Here is a 17,953-nt window from a genome sequence, read left to right on the forward strand (position 1 = left end):
CCATGATTTTATTATTGTTGTGATGCAAAGGCAAGCTCCTACTCCTTTTACATCTGATTTTCTGTAGGCTCCAACCTACAGGAGGTTGCTACCTCAATTTTTCTGCAAGCTACAACATGCAAGGAAGCTCTAACTCCCATATGTTTTCTATAGGCTACAACCCACAAGAGGCTCTTACCTCAGCTAGCTTCAACTGGATATTTATCAAGCCACACCTTGAAAGGAGACTACAATCCCACGATATAAACAAAAAACAACAATGTTCTAGTTTACCTGGTCATAAATTTTACAAATCTCCATCTTCATTTCTTCCTCTTCTTTCCTTCAAATCTGTTTCACATAAGATTCATACGTGTCAGGTAACTAATGCATAATACCTCAATCAGCTCTCACACATTCTCCAACTCTCTAACTTTTTCTTGCCTTCCAAAATCACATCTTTTATGAAGATATTTTGTTGGTTGTTTGTATTCCTCATAAGAATATGAAAAGACAAATCTTGTCTCTTTGCATTCCAAAGGTGTCTCTTCAATTCCAAAACTGCTTAAACTCTTGAATATTAAAATACATGAAATGAATTTCATCATATCCAAATGTCATGCATTCATATTCTTCATGTCAATAAAATAAATAAATAGCATGCAATAATACAATATTGCATTCATATTCAAATAGCCCTGCATCACAATATTTTTCCATGTCTTTTCCTTTTCCTTGCATCACAACAATTTAGCTCAACCAAACCAATCTTCAAAGCATCCTTAAAGAAAACATGTATGTAAGCATACCTTGCACCCAAACACAACAAGCATAGCAAGCATACCAATATGCTTTACAAACATAACAACCATATATAGTATACCTTGTTGTTTGTTTGCCATAACAATGTATGCAATCGGCTCAACATGTAATAACAACATATGAAAACAGGCTAACAAGATGTTCTCTTTTTCCTCCAAGGTATAACAATCCATGTATCAATAAAAGTGTGTCATCAACAGTACGTGTGCCATCATATTTTCCTTTTGTCCTAAGAAAAAACTTCTCCTTACATTTGCTTACCTCCCCCTTTGATGTCAATGACAAGGCAGTTTGGTTTACAATGAAAAGCATGAAGGGGATATCCAGTGATTGTACAAATCTATCCAGTCATCATCAACTTCGCAACAAGCTACTATAAGATTACATGGTTCATCTTCAAAAAGTTTAGGCAATCTCCTCCATAGAAAATAAGTATGGTTTAGTCCTCTATTTGAAATAAATCTTATACATCTCGGATTTGACATAGTTATGTCCCTCCACTGATGGGATCTTTTAGATTGACTAGACAATTATTCTCTCTATTCCTTTCTGCATATTGAAGAAATGAACATGTCCAAGCAGGCAAGCGAAGAGCAAAAAATTTGCAGTCATCAATTATTTCAAACTATATTTGTGCTATCAATAGAGGATGTGTTCATACAACTTTCCTTTGAATGATTCCATAAGCTTGTTACCATTGATGTTTGAGCCAAACCTTCTACCAGATCAAAGAAAAATGGGAAAACAATAATGATACCAAAGCATTTAAAAACCCTTAGACAACCATTCCATATATTTATGGCCAGTGTGGACCTTCCAAGCCACTGATAGAAATGCAGGTGCCTCCAAGAAACAACACAAAATACAAAAATAATGGAAACAAGCCGCTTGAATCTTCCTCTACATCAAAATCCAAATAATGTGTGATGGATTTTCCTTAGGCCTATTGAAGTTTCTAAGTTTACTTACTTAGAAACCCTCCATGCACTTTATCTGATTTATTCCTACCTACTTGTTATTTTACTTAGCAAGTTATTTACAATGTAAATATTGAAAATAAACACTAGTGCATGCTCAACATATTACAGATCAGCAAATTAAAGGAAACAAAAACAATCACACCATATGACACCATTATTTTTGGACTAATGTCCTCGGAAAAACCCAATGTGGGAAAACCAATGCAGCTATCTGAGGGTTTTCTTATTAAGCAATATCAGAGTACAATCTGGGTGCCGAAACTGGCCTACCCAACAGAGAATTTCCTTGGCAGTAATACCTCTTAGTTTCTGACAAATCTCCTGGCTGAAACCCTGAATAAATCTTCTGGCAACTACTCAGCACAAATCTGCCCCAGAAACCCCAGCGTCAGCCTCTCTCTGGACTGCGTCAGCCCCTCTCTGCCCAGCGCTGGCCCTGTGTCACCCCGGATGGGTCTACGTCAGCCTTAGGAGGCCCTGCATCAGCCCTCTGGCCCTCTGCGTCAACAATGCTAGCCTCTTTGAGGCTCTGCGCAGCTCCCGGCTGCCTCTGCGTGAGCCCTGGCTGGCTCTACGTCACTCTTCCCGACTACTACGCTGCTCTCCCAGCACTATCTCTGCCTCTCTGTCTCTATGTACTCAAATGCCCCTCAGCTGCATCTCCCGATCACTAATTCTATCTCTCTTAGCAAACCCCGCTCTAGAGAATAGAATGATTGATCACTCTAGTGTGCTCTCTAAGTGACCCTCAAGCCTCCTCTTATACTTTTCTCATTGACATATCAACGACCGAGATTAAGTCCCTAATCAATGACTAAGATTAGATCTAGCTTGATCCATGTCTTTTGGACCATTCTAACACAGTTTCATATTAATACACATTAATATTTTATTTTCCCTAAGTTTAGACTTAGGGACTCCATTAAAAATATTAATTATTTTAATATCTCCTGAACTGTTTAGAATCTGCCCAAACCCTTTCTAGGTATTGGAGATATCATGTGCCCTAACCTCTCCACCAAATTTCGTGGCTAGAGCACATCCGATGCTACCCCAAATCAACGAGGCCCCTCTCTTCTCAGCGAGTTTCTCAATCAAATCAATTGCGTCTCGCACAATTGTAATGCTCAAAGTGCTCTCTTCCTTCATTGTGATCTTAAATTCTTCTTCCAAAACCATTGAATTGAGAAACCATCAACAAATACTTTCAAGTAGAGATAACATAATTGTTGACACCTTGAACTCAATGATAACCACAATGCATTATTTTAGCTCCATTGCAGGGCAATTACTTTTTATTTTTATTTTTCATATACAAGCTTGAGTCATACCATAAGTAGCCTCTATTAAAACATTAGGCAATAACCATTATTCCTTGTTCTTGGAGTTGGGGCACAAAACCCTAATTAAAAAAAAAAATTGCAACTAACGCAAAGTATTAACTCTACTCAATGTTTGAACACTGCCAATCACAATGTATGAGCGCTGAGAAGTTAGACTAGAAAAGTACAATGCATGCATGTCTCTAGCCATATACTGATCGTCCCATATGCATCTGCAACCAAGGGAGGTCCAAGCCACAAGCCCTATGGCCCATAGACCACGAGCAGTACTTAGCCTTCAACGTTGGCACTTTAACGCTAGACTGTCTTGCTTTAACGCCAAAGTATCCACTGTAATAAGCTTTTCTCTTGTGAATGCACGCTACAAGAGCAAGTTGTTGGCATATTAAAAGCTCCAGAATATAATGAACTATGTTGGCATCATTACAAATACATATGAAGAAAGTTGTTATGTATAATCCTCAAATGCACCATACCCAATATATGAATGCAAGCAAAAGTATTATCGCTGGTAAATGTTGGCAATGCACAGGATCTAAAGTATTAATGTCAACAATGCATCAGCGCTGGCACAATAATTAACCAAGAATCTGGCACGATATTGATATATTGATATTAGCAAACCATGGTGATGGTATATTATATTAATGCCTGGCACTATTTTAACGTTGCCCCAAATGTATTAAATGTTGTTGGGATGCTCCAATGTATTAAATGCACTTTATTAAATGTGGCTTGAATATATACAACGCTTCTCCAACACTGCTCCAAATAATTAATGTTGTTCCAAATAATAATCATCAATGCTTTGCAATAACGCTGGCAATAAAACACTGCATTTGCAATAGCGCTAGCAACAAGTAAAAGTTGTATTCATAATAACGTTGTTATGTATGTTGTATAATAATTGCCAACACAATGAAATGAAATGTGTCAACGCAATGTGTATAAAGGAAAAAGTCATATTAAATGTTGGGCATTGATATATGTATATTATGTGTCCACACAATTGTCAATGCAATGTGCCAATTATATGTGTGTTGATATGGCTATAATTATATGATAACGCTGCCATATGTGCCAATTGAATATGTACATTGACAATATGTGCCAATAATATGTGTGTTGATATCATGCCAAATCTCTCTCAAATAATATGTGCCAAGACTCTCATGATTTATATGTGAAAACGTTGTCAATATTCCTTAATGCTTCTCCATAATACAATATAAATGCTGCGTAAATAATATATCAAGACTGCTTTCCATAATGCATAGGTTGTTGGCTTTGTAACATTGTTGGCCTCATAATACATTGATAAAAGAACACAATACACTTTGCATTAATAAAGTTGCTCCATTGAATAATAAGTTTTGGATACCAATACACTTTACATGCCAATACACCATGCATTAATAAAGTTGCTCCAAGAAGAATAACTGCTCCAGGAAGAATAAGATTGTTAGAATTTCTAAGTCTATCCGTTAGAAATTTTATCTGTATTCTTCTGGTTTATTTCTCCTACTTGTTAACTGTGAACAAGTTATATAAACATCGAAATAAACACAATACAGTCTCAACCATCTACAGATCAACAGCTGAAAGCAATAGCAAACACACAAGTGACACCATTATTTTTGGACAACTCGTCCATGGAAAAACCCAATGCAGGAAAACTGGTGCAGCAATTCTGAGGGTTATATTATTATGCAGTATATCCTTGAGTACAATTGGGTGCCAAACTGGCTCACCCGACAGAGAAAAATAATTGACAGTAATACCTCTCTATTCGGAAGCAGGTATTTAGAAAACCTACCCCACGAAACCCTCTCCAGCAACACTGAAGCTCTGTGTCAGCCCTCCTGGCCTCTGCGTCAGCCTCAGAACCCTTTGTGCCAACCCTCTGAGGCACTGTGTAGCCTCTGGGATCCTCTGCATCACTCTTGCTACCCTCTGCGTGGATGATGCAGGCCCTCTGGCCTCTGCGTGTCCTTCTCTAGCTTCTGCATCTCCCTCTCTGCCTCTGCGCTGGTCTCCGGCACTATCTTTGCCTCTCTGTCCAATACTCATTGCCCCTCGCTGCTGATCACTGATTCGACTTTACTTAGCAACCCTACTCTAGTAAATCGAATGACTAATCACTCTAGTGTGTTCTCCAACTGACCCTCAAGCCTCCTCTTATAGTTTTCCTGTTGGTCCTTCAACGGCCGAGATTACGTCTCTAATAAACAGCTAAGATTAGATTTGGCTTGATCCATGACTTTTGGAACCTTCTAACCCAGTTTTATATTAATACCCATTAATATTTTATTTTTCCTAAGTTTAGACTTAAGAACTCCATTAAAAATATTAATTATTTTAATATCTCCCAAACCGGGTACAATCTGCCCAAACCATTTCTGGGTCTTGGAGATCTCATGTTCTTTAGCCTCTCCACCAATTTTCATGGCTAGAGCACATCCGATGCTACCCCAAATCAACAAAGATAATGCTACACACAAAAATAATGTTGTTCCAATATGTGTTGCTGCAAACTTAAGGCTACTTTCCATACAATTGCTGGGAAAAAATAATTGTTGGGCTACTTTCCATACAATTGTTGGGCAGAAAAAATTGCCCAGCTCTCCATACAGCGCATATTACAGGGCTGCTATATATTACAATTGTTGGGCTCTCCACCATTATATCCATGGTTGAACAATAATCACAACGCACCAATATATGGTACCATTGCCACCATATAATTTTAAAGCTATGTGTGTGTGTGTGTGTGTGTGTGTGTGAACGTTGCATATTATATATATTAATATGAACGTTATGTTCCAATATACAATGAATATGTTGCTTCATGGTAAATGAACTCATAACCATATTTGACAATAATAACTTTGGAAAATGAAGGTATTGGCAAATGAACGAATGGCAAATGAAGTTGTTCAACATTCCATTTATGTATAATGACTTAAACCATTAACAATATAGCATTGCGTGTATTAAGGTTGGGATGATCCAACCAATAAATGGTCACAAACAATATTAATGCTCGCCATGAATGAACACAGCTCCAAATGGAAAATGAACGTTGTTCATTCTCAACGTTCTCCAATGAAATCGCACTGCAAACAATATATTGCATAAAATCATATCTACACTGTAAATGTTGCCAATAGAATTATAGCACTGACATATCATTATAACACCCTGTATTTATTTCATAGCGCATAGGATGCCATAACGCATATTACATAATCCAATCAACTGTGCACAACAATTATGAATATATCAATAATTATTCAATGCATAGGATTTGCATGCGTTATTTCTTTTTTTCAATTCTGTCACATTTTCCAGTTCTGCATCTATTTTGTTCTTCCTGCCTCTGTGGACTCTTTCTATCTAGCAACTTTGTCTAATAGTCTCTTTAGCACTCCTCTATTGTCATTATTGTTATGCATTATTCTCTTTTCTGCATTATTGACTCTTCTTGTTGTGACCTTCTTGGGTGAGTAACATTTTATATTTTCGACCATCCAACTTCCTGCATTCCTTTATTCTCATTCTCACTTCTTAACCATCTTGAGTAGCCTTTCTATTTCATGGTTAATCAAAAAGTACAATATCTTTTTGCTCTTACAAGTTTGTTTTGTTTTTTTTCATAGTTATCTTTAAGGTAATGCTTGTGTGACTTTTTACAGGATCTAGCATTTTTGGAACTGAATCATTTCTCAGGCTGAGAATTCCATCACAAAAAATGCACCAATACCTTCGTCTACTGACATCGGAGAAGAAGTGTTTCTATCACTGTGTTGAATTTCTGAAAGTATAGTCTTAGAAGGTTAATTCTGAGTGCTCTTTTTCCAAGATTTTAAAATGTTAAGCTAGCTCTCCTTTCCTCTGGTTTTTTTTTGTTTCCTGATGCAGACTTAGAAGCATGCAACTAACATTTTCAAATCAATTCCTAACAGATCCTTTCCTCATCCAACTTAAAGTTGGATTATTTGCAATATAATGTTGAGTACCACCTTGAATACTTTCTTGCTCAGTCAATTCTTGTTTTCTAGTTCAGAATGCTTTAAAAGTTCATGTAAAGCATCTTTTGTGATTAGCTTATGGCAAAAGTGACACATATCTCTTTCCAATTAATAGCCCCTTGTATGGTAAACTTTGTAGGAAAAACTGAAAGGTTATGTGAAAGTGGACAGTCATCCCCTTTCAAACAACATTCATTGATTTGCATATCTCATATTTGGTGGCCGCCCTTTCTTGTAGAACTTGCAAGTGGACATTCATCCCCTTTCAAACAACATTGATTGACATGATATTTGCATATCTCATATTTGGTGGCCGCCCTTTCTTGGAGAACTTGCACAAAATCAGAGGCTTGTGTCTGATGACTGAAGCCAACTTCAACCTTTTAACACAAACTTCTTTGCCCTTTAATATTTTTTATTTTTTTTGTAAACTTCCTCTTTTGCTTTTCTTTTTGCTTAGCCTTCTTATTTCCAGCTTCCTTTGTGTCACAAGAGTGGAGTTTGATGCTACTCTCGTGCTTCTCCTTTGCCATCAATGACAACAATTCCATCATAGGTGTCATGTGAAATGATGGTGGAACAGAGTGGGGCAACAGGGAAGGCTCCAAGCCACATGCCATGGTACAAGGGTAGCTATAATGAGGGAAGCCCACACATAGGGTGTATAGATGTAGGAGGGAGCAATTGCGGTACATGAGTTACTCCAACCTTTGTTTTTCCAACCTTCTTCATATGCATTTTTGCCTTTTATTGATTTTTCCTTCTTTTAGCTGCTCAGGGCTCCAAGGGATGAGAGCATGGTGTGTACGATAAAGCAGTGATTACCCCCTTAAATTTGGGCAGTTCATCACCCACCAAGGGTTGGGACAATCATGGGTTCCTCAATGATGCAGGGAGCACACATAGGGGCCCTGGAAACCAGGGTGATAGCCATAATGATAAGGGGTAGAGCTCATGTTTGGCTTTTTCCCACGTGCTAAATTCCTATGTCCTGGCCATCTTTTGCATTTTGTGGTACATTTTCTGTTGTAAGTGGCCAGATTATGCTTTTAATTTTCTTTCTAGCTACATCAACCTTCGAGGCCCAACCCAAAGTGTGGACGAAGGGAGGGGGAAGTTAACTCCTTGTTGACCCAATGGACAAATGTGGACCCAGATAGGTAAAGCGTGAAAAAGGATTATAATGAGCAGAGAGGAGTGAGATATATGGTGTCGAGAAGCGAGACCACACAACCAAAATCAGGGTTTCCCATGTAGCACCACTCCTAAAGCTAGTATCCAATATAGGGGATCCCACAGGGCTAGGATACAAGATTAACCATCAAGTTCGGACAAGGGAACAAGAGTACAATCCAAGCCCATTCTTTCTGTCAAATCCTCCCACTAATCCATGTCCAAATGTATACAAGAAAAACAAGCATAAACACCCAATTACATAATGAAAAGCCCGCCCACCTTCAAACATACGATCATAACAGATGGGCGAGGGCACATAATGGTTGGCTCAGGTGGCACATCGAGCTATCTGGTGGCTGCAAGGGGCTGCTAGCTGCCGGTTGAAGACAAGTCTAGGAGAAAATTTCTCCTATAGGGGTCAACCACTGGTGATGGGTAACACGGACCACAATTCAAAGGGAACGTTGGACCAAATTGGGCTTTGTTGACTAATTTGACCCCCAAGTGGGCAAACTAAATGTTGTAATGATATATTTTATGAAAATACTAAGTCTCCAACATGTGGATGACTAGTAAAAAGATAACTTTTAAGGGAGAAGTTTAACTAGCCGTTAAAATTTTTAAAAATGATAGCCTTCCCTCTGCAAAATATTGTTGTTGTTGTCTTGTGAGATAAGTGCCATTAATAAAAAACTCATTTGCAAACTTGTGTAATCTTTTACATTGGTGGCTTGACTCTTACTATCTCCTTCCTTCTTGGTTATTTGTTGTGATTGTTTCGAAACTAAGCTATTTTCCAGCCAGTAAGATCACATAGAAGCTATAGGATCAAGCCATTGAGGGGTTATATAGCCACTAGAGGGGGCAAAGTAAGGAGAATATCCATTTATTCTTTTGTTTCAGGTGGGTCGTTCTAGCAAGGAGCTTCAATTGGGAAGGAGCTTGCATTTCACCACATACTCGAACCGAAGGCTGGAGCATGCCACACTAGGGGCCACTACTAGTTGGGTCCGAAAAGAAGACAGTACCTTAAGTCAAAAATGGGTGTGATTGCTCCTATAGACCAATCACACTTCCTTGATCAAGTGCAAACCGGCTTAGAGAGGAGTGTGTTTCACAACCCCGCCCTTGATGTAAGTTATTGAAGGCATAAGGTAAAAAATTCCAACAACCATATATTTCTAAAAACTTAAAAAAAATCGATTTTTGTTTTAGTGTAGGACATTTTACTCATCGGCTTTTTCAAGTTTCATCTCAAAATAGCAAATTAATTTACCTTGGATCGCTTAAAATTGAATAATATCTTGGCCAATGTTTTGATACAGTGAATTTGGATTACTTTGCATATCTTTTACTCCCTGTGTCAAATTGTTTTATTGTAGATGAGAGCATTTAAGAGGTTGTTACAACAGAAATCTGCAAATATTTCAAAGTTCCCTCTACATACCATGTAAGTAATTTATTGGAATCTTGCATTTAAGATTATAGTATGTATTTGCATTGCTTATTTATCAATTTAGAGTCCAAAAGTAGGAAAATTTTAGCTGGTTTTATTGGATATTTGTTGCTGGAAATTTTCTGGGCATAGTACCCAATGGGACTTGATCCAAAACTACAGAAATACAATTTCCTCCTTACTGGAAATTGATATTTACTACTGTCCAAGGCTTGGAAGTGGTCTTTAAAGATCCATATATAACCTTCGAACTTCCCCACTCCTAGATCACTGAGATATGACTGTTTTGGCACTCATTGGGTGGTATGTTTAAGTGATAGGGGTCGTTATTCCTGCAATTTACTTCATATTTTGCAGTCTGTAGTTACAACGCATCAAGCTGATTTTCTCTACAACCCCTGTAACCAGTAACCCAAACTCAAAAATAACTTCACAACTGGTTAGCATATTTCTTCTACATCAATTTCAAGTACCTATATACCATATTTGATGTTGTCTAGTGTAGTGTTTTGCTGGTTTTAGTTTTTTGTTGTGATTTATATGCAAAACTCAGCAGGACAGTCCCATAATTAACTCTTCCACTTCATCTTTGACCCCATATAGGGCACTAGTCTTACTTGGGTTGGTTGATGTATTGAGTGGGAATCCTCCCTTGGCCTTTCAAAAGAAATGGGCTTAAAGAGCATGGGTTCAAGCAGAGGTGATAGTGGGCCCTTACTTCTGTATACCCATCCTATAGGTTGCACAGACCTTTACAACCCCGCTAATCGGATTGGTAACAGGCCCTATATGGGTTGATACATGCACCAAAAATTTGGTATTTCAGGATCTATCAGTTTTTACTCAAGTTAAGGGTTTTCAGGTTGAGTGCAAATTTTAATTCTTCATTTGATAGATCTGATCCACTTATCTTGGCCTTGTATGTAAATGAATTTATCATTGCAAGGAGTCTAAAAATATCAAGTTGTGGGGTAAGAAGATTTTGACAAGTGAAAGCTAACATGAAGGACGTAGAAGGTTGGCAGGTTGTTGATGAAGTTTTCCTTGTACAAAGAATTTACACCTTGAAGACTCTGAAGAGATTTCAGAGTTCAAAACGGTGCAATGATCCTAGAGTATGTTCCTTCAGATTCGTAGGTTATACTAAAGCCCTGGCTAAGGGGAAGTTTGAGATGCTGTGGATTGGTTGAGAACACTTTCCTCATAAAGAGGGAGTGTTAGAATATCTACCTGTTTCTCCAAAAGATCTCCCTAGTATGTGTAGCAGTCTGTAGCAGGAAGTTGAGGGTGCACCACTAAGCCTCTTAGAGGCAAATTGGTTGTCCTTTAGCAAACTAGAAGAGCATGCAAGCATCAGATCTGGAGTTTTCCAACTATATCTCTTCTTATTTTTAGAACAGAAGTTACATTTCTCTTTGATTGTTTTATTTTTAGTATATTTGCTCTTCTGGTATGACTAAGTCAAGAATGACAATCACAGGAGGCGCTGTGCATAGGTTGGCCATTATTAGACTTCGTGAGTTTTCCTATGAAGGGTGGCGCATGCTTTCCTTGGATGCTTTTATGGTAATCTAGGCATTCCTCCTCATGCAAGCAGGATGAATTCTCCTAGGCATCTAACTGTTTTGTTAGGTCCACTTTGATCGTAAACCTTTGCACCCTGATTCTGTTATAAAAGTAAGACTAGGGAGTAGTTTAGTAAGTTCAGTTTGCAGCTTCTGTGATTAAAGTGATCTTTTGTAGTGGCTGTAGCAGAGTTTTCTTTCAGAGCTGGTGTGAAGACAGTAGCAGGTTTGACGGTTAGATCTCTCCCTTTATATTTCACCACCAAAATATCAGTAAAAATCGGGAAACATTGACTAGGCCAAAAAATCGGGATTTTGCAATAAAATCGGGATGTTATTGGGATGTTTGCAACACTCAATTACTAGTGGGTTGTATGATCACACGATTTGATATTTTCATTTTCGTGGTTTATTAGTTGTGTCATGGAAAGTGTGTTTCTACAAGAGATGCTCTCCAACAAAATTCGTCCTAAGTTTAAGATGTGTGGTTGAATGGTTTAGAAAATCTCTCGAACTATCTCTCCTCAGTTAGGAAGTGATTAGATGTGTTGCATAAATATGTAACAATGCTTTGGTGAAATACAGTCACTTGTGAAGTTTTGAAGCTTTGATGTAATGTCCCAAATGAAATAAAATTGGAACAAACTCAAATTTTTAACTCAGAAAAACTCCAGAAAAAATTCCATTCACAAACAGAAGATTGCCGTGTAAAACCCAAACAGTAAACCCATAAATTGCACATAAAATCTCATTAAAATATCACAACATGCAGAACCATGAGAAATGCAGCCAAAAAAAATCCAACTTTATTATATAGAAATAAATGCCAATACAATAGTTGGGCATGGCCCTCCAAGATATGTAATAATGCTAATGTCGGCCTCCAAACTGAAACAGGAAATCAATCACTACACCTGTGGATTTTGAATGAATCCACCAAGGGGAGATGGGTGCTCGCCCAATCTCACTGAATCACCCAAGGGTTTCCGTCCTGGGGCTACCAATGGAGTAGAGAACCAAGTTCTCAACCTCTCATACAAGAAACAATATCAAATCCAAGATGTTCCCAAATGACCTTCTCCTCCTCTTTTTATAGATCTGATGGATAGATCTCCAAGCCTCTAGAAGCATCTTATTTTATTATTTTATTATTATTCTAGAAGCTCCTCCATTGACTTTATCTTAAGTGACCCTTTTATTTTATTTTATTTTACTTAAGTCACTTTTGGCCCATTTCCTCTAATTAATTATTTTTCCTTAATTAAATGACTAATTAAAGTCATTTTTAACTAAGGAAAATGGTAAATCGCCCACCATACTCTCTTCGGCCACTGGAAGTCACTTCTCAGCATCACATCCTGTAGATCTTCTTGTTCCGGTTCCAACAAGCTATCACATTGAGGTGTTCCATCAATTAATCTCCCTAAAATGCCACCTCAAGTATAATTAATTAAGTTATGCCAATAATAACTCTGTTTTACGCGAATTATCAGAAAGTCACGGAACCAAAAACAAGATGTGCAGAACTGCTCATGATGATGAATATGCCAAGTGAATGCCATCGGACCCCATGAAAGCTACTCAAAACTCCATCGGAACCCCTAATGACATAAACCTGCTCCACTGACCTGGCCATCCCCTACCCTGGAAATCCACCCTAGCTGTACTACGGAGAAAAATAAAAATGGGGACATTACAGTCCTCCCGCCCCAAGTTTGCTTGCCCTCAAGCAATCCAAATCTATGGCCCAACGCAGCTTAGACCCTATGCCCGGATCCCATACGAACCATTGGGTGATGCTATGCTCCTGTGTCAACCCACCATGAACGGACCCCTCAATGCCCAGATTCCCAGACCAATCTCTGACTGAACCTGTCATCAACAAATCCTCCTGGATCCCAATGCCACCAAGAACAAGTATCAAGGCTCCAAGGCTCCTGTTGTGCTATAACTCCAACCATGAATGTTGCTCCATCCACCGCATACCAACTCATCACCTCTCTCCAATCCAACCTCGGGCATAGGTCGAGGTCAACCCCACTCTGCTGATGTTGGGCTAGTGCTACTGAAATACTGATGAACTATTGGTCCACATCCCATTGCCCACTGAAACATATAGTAACCCTCATCTAAGTGCCCCTGGTGTATTCTACCCTGAACTAAGGTTGATACTCCATCAAAAGGATACCAACTCATGATCTCCTGCCAATCTAAGACATGGACTCTAGTGTAAGGAACAAGTCTACTATGTTGTTGTTGTTCCATGCTCAACTCATGTTGCTCTACCTAGTTGGTCAGCAATATCCATCGAGGAAACCCTGTCTCTCTCCTTGTAACGGGTACAAGTGGCCAAACTGTGTTGCAAGCCCCGTCTATGTACTCCTGGAGAGGGTTGCTGCCTGAAAATGTTGCAGCTCAGTTGGCTGCCACTACATTTGTTTGCACCTCATCAATGGGTAGACCCAAAGATGGATGCACTGCCATCTCCCTCGCCTGATAGGAAACTCCACGCTCCTCCAGTCCACCAATCTCCTGCCAAACTGCCCTGTCATATTCCAGCATCTCCTGAGGACAAGTGTCAACAAATACTGTCACCCTGCCAGTTGTTTGTACATATATCTGCTACTCATCAATGGTTGACCCCAATGGTGGCTGCTCATCCTCCATCATGGGCTCAACATGAGCCACTAGCTGGCTCTCGAAAAATGGCCCATCCCGCACACTATGTGTATCATTTGTCTCATGCTCCTCTATGTGCTCTCTATGTTGACTCATCAGTCGTTGATCTGCTCCCGGATCTCCTTCCCTCGTGGGAATAATCGGCTGCTCATCATACTCCTCTACCACACATGGATGCATATTTGGGCTACTGTCATCAACTCCACATGACTGCTCGTGCTCCTCAGAGGTATCATCGTATGAACCCATGGACTCGTCCAAAGAAGAATCCTTAACCTGAAAGTTAGAAGGAATCTCCTCTTGCTCTACCTCTGTCATCTCCTCAGTGTCACTCAAGCATGAGTGGTCAAGTCCCCAAGGTCCCTTGCAGACAAAGCAAAGTCCCTTCCTCCTCATCTCATTCTTGTTGCATGATCCCCCAAACCTTAGTAGCTCCTCCCTGGTCAACTCTCTCTGAACAGCCCAATGCTCTACTCAACCAACCTCTCGGCTAGTTCATAAGCAGAAGGTGAGACCAACTTCTCTCTCCTCCAAATAGACAGCAATTGAGACTGCAACTCCAGACAAATGGCATCACGGCCTCTCATGCATGATGAAAAGATGGATTGCATTTGTGTTATGACTGTGTCAGAATGATGTTTCCTAATGCTAAAGAAGAATTTGAACATCTGCAGAATCAAACCATCACACTCAAGATCAAACATGATTTCATAAGTCCTAGTCATGGCCATAATTTTCAGAACTTGAAGCTTCTTCCCAAATGTAGGACCCATGGAGTTATCTAAGTCTCGAAAGGTCTCTACTATCATTCTGAAGACTCTCCTCATAACATCATCATTGTAAGGAGCTATAGGGGCGGATAGTCTCATGATGTTACTGAGACAAGATGCAACTGGAAGTCTAACCCCTTCACAAGGTTCCTCCAAGAACTTGTGTTGTATGAGAGCAAGCATAGTTGGTTTTAGAGCCCACATCAATTTCTTCCCCTCTAATTGATCTATCTCGGAAAGGAGTGCATCCAGTTCATCTAGTTTGAAAAGGGCTTTCATTGTGACCCTCATATGTTTCAAATTTGTCCCAAGTACAAGGATTTTGTGTCCAATCTTCGGTTCTTTCTATAGATCATTTGGTTGTTCTCTCTAAAGAATGGCATAGACCCCTTTTGAGAAGGGTTTGTTGTTCAACCTGGTTTTCTGGTCTATAGAAACATTGTGACTTACGGCATCAACTTTTGTATTGTTGTGCTGGTTTATGAGGTGTCTTAGAATCTCCATCAGATAGCAGCTCTACTAGCACCCTATATACAGTGTTACAACAACTATAAACTCAAACTCACACAACAATGATAATACATCTCTGTCTTTTCAAGCATCAGCCCCAACTAACTTATAGATCAAGACATAGTCAGGCATCAATATGGATCTTTGCAATATAAGACTCAGTCATATAACACTCTACTTAGCAAATTCATGTCATCTAGAGCACTCAGTTGTACATAGCCCTCTCTCCCTAATCTTACAACAACAATAGCAATAACATAATCAAGACTCAAACTCATCATCAGACATGAGATTCTAATGATAGCATATGCAGACAACATTACATAAGCCCTGTCATGCTAGCAGCTATACCAACAAACTGACAACCTCACACTCACTCTCAAACATCACACAGCTTAAGCCATTGTACAAGATACCAATATAAGCTCACTATAGCATACAGTCAATCTCTATCCAGCAACAATATCTGATCTCGAGAGGTTAACACAACCACTCATAAGCCTTGCATCAGTGATATTTTGAACAAGACATTGCATTTCTCCTTATCACGTTAAGGAAGATAAACAACAGGAAATATAAAATGGGACCTGGTGTTGGATAGTAGCCAAGAGTGCCTTCAAAATTGTGAAAATATATGTGAGTTGCTACAGGTTTGCAAGTAAATCTAACCTCATTGGATAAGCAGCTACATGTGTCAAAGCTGCTACACGTAGAAATAAGGAGTGACTTCAAATATGGAATTTTGGATATATGGGTGGCGTCTTCAATTCAAACTCAGTTCTTTTCAAACATCTTCAAGCAACCCTATTTACTATGTAATGCACTACTCGGCCTCTGTAATGATACTAGAAATTGATCCCTTTAGGAGAGTAATTTCATCCACACGCACAGAGGTTGTTGGGGCTCCAAAATTATTCAGCCCACTTGCAAATCTGGATGAGTCTGCAACCCTTAGGATGAGTCTCTAGCAACGTCGAATCACCACATAAGAGCTTGTCCTTCACTGCTAGAATAAGGTTACTACTAGTGTAAGCGGCCAATAAAACAAAGATTTCAACTAGGGAGCAACTCGATTTCTCTTGATATAAATATTCAACACAATTTGTCTCTGCATGCTCGATCCGTGGCTCCCACAACTATTGTTCCTCCTGTGCAATTCCGACACCCACAAATGCAATCTCATGTAGCCATCCACACAGATTCGCCAATCATGAAGTGTTGTCGCCAGAGAATCTTACGCTATTGCTTTGTCCTTTGATTCACTGCAAAAATTGGTCACTTGCTATTTTTCGACAGACTGGATGCACACAGAGATTTAACGTTCGACCCTCCCCACCTGCGGACGTGAGGTACAATGCTACGCTGGTGATCACTCTGCCCACATAAAATTCTTTGTTAATAATCCACGGTCTTAGATTGTGGCCAGTTGTGAAAATTCTATCACTGCAGCAACTGATTTACTTTTCCTACTTATTTCATCATAAGTTATTCATGAAATTACTTCAACAAACATTAAAATAAATATTGTTGCAGATATCACATCGTAATACAAAAACAAAAATATGCACACATTGACACAATTATTTTGGACTAATGTCCCCAGAAAAACCCAATGTGGGAAAACCGGTGTAGCAAGGGAGGATTTTATTATTTAGCAATTTTCTTGTACAACAGGGTGCCAAACTGGCTTACCCACAGATAGACAAACTTCCAGCACTTTCCTAAACCCAACATAGACCCCACTGACCTCTGCCACAGCCTGAAACCCTCTGCGTCAACCTGAAACCCTCTGTGTCAGCCTACTAAGGCTCTGCACAGCCTCTCTGGGTTTCTGCGTCACTCCTGCAGCGTCTGCATAGATGACACAGGCCCTTTTGGCTCTGCGCAGTCTCTGTTGCCTCTGTGTGGCTTCCTCTGGCTCTGCGTCTACCTCTTCTGTGTTGATCTCTCGTCTCTCTGTTCCGTACTTGCTGCCTCCTAACCTCTCTCCAGACCACTGGTTCAATTTCTCAGCAAACCCCGCTCCAAAAATTGCACTGACAGGTCTCCCTCAATGTGTTCTCCAAGTGCCCCTCAAGCCTCCTCTTATACTTTTTTTGTTGGCATCTCAACGGCCGAGATTAAGTCCCTAATCAACAACTAAGATTAGATCTAGCTTGATCCATGTCTTTTGGACCATTCTAATACAGATTCATATTAATACACATTAATATTTTATTTTCCCTAAGTTTAGACTTAGGGACTCCATTAAAAATATTAATTATTTTAATATCTCCTGATCTGTTTAGAATTTGCCCAAACCCTTTTTGGGTATTGGAGATCTCATGTGCCCCAACCTCTCCACCAAATTTCGTGGCTAGAGCACATTCGATGCTACCCCAAATCAACACTCCCTCTTAGCGAGGACTGTGCTCTAGCAATACTCCTCACCAATGTTGCAGGAAGCACCCCCCCCCCCCGCGATTCCAAGCCCAAAAGCGCGTCCCTTGCGGATGCGTCTAGGAAGCTTCCCCGGAAGCGTGCTTCCGCCTGATTTTGCTGCTTCTTGGTTTTTTCCGAAGCGTGATTCCAGACCTCCGAAGTGCGCTTCGTACGATGCTTCGGGCGTACGAAGCGTGGAGCTTCGGAGGGGGAAGCATATG

At 39.6% G+C, this 17,953-nt stretch overlaps 1 protein-coding gene across 9 annotated transcripts in view; it reads right to left on the bottom strand.

Annotated features, from left to right (window-relative positions):
- Nucleotides 1-17,953, bottom strand: part of LOC149251293 (putative LRR receptor-like serine/threonine-protein kinase At1g51820) — a 338,812-nt gene that overhangs the window by 309,926 nt on the left and 10,933 nt on the right. For 7 of the 9 annotated variants that reach the window (XR_016266859.1, XM_089459343.1, XM_089459339.1 and 4 more), the window contains exon 2: nucleotides 274-330. The exons of the other annotated variants lie outside the window; for them this stretch is intronic. Coding sequence is in view for 5 of the 7 variants with exons in the window: in XM_089459343.1 (XP_089315469.1) it covers nucleotides 274-306 (33 nt within the window). In the remaining 2 variants the exon portion in view is untranslated. The remainder of the gene's footprint in view (nucleotides 1-273; nucleotides 331-17,953) is intronic. 9 annotated transcript variants of the gene reach the window in all.

The sequence above is a fragment of the Pinus tabuliformis genome, chromosome 7 (assembly GCF_031772625.1).
Source record: "Pinus tabuliformis cultivar Carrire ecotype Pingquan chromosome 7, CPIR1, whole genome shotgun sequence".
In the NCBI taxonomy this organism is placed as follows: Eukaryota; Viridiplantae; Streptophyta; class Pinopsida; order Pinales; family Pinaceae; genus Pinus; species Pinus tabuliformis.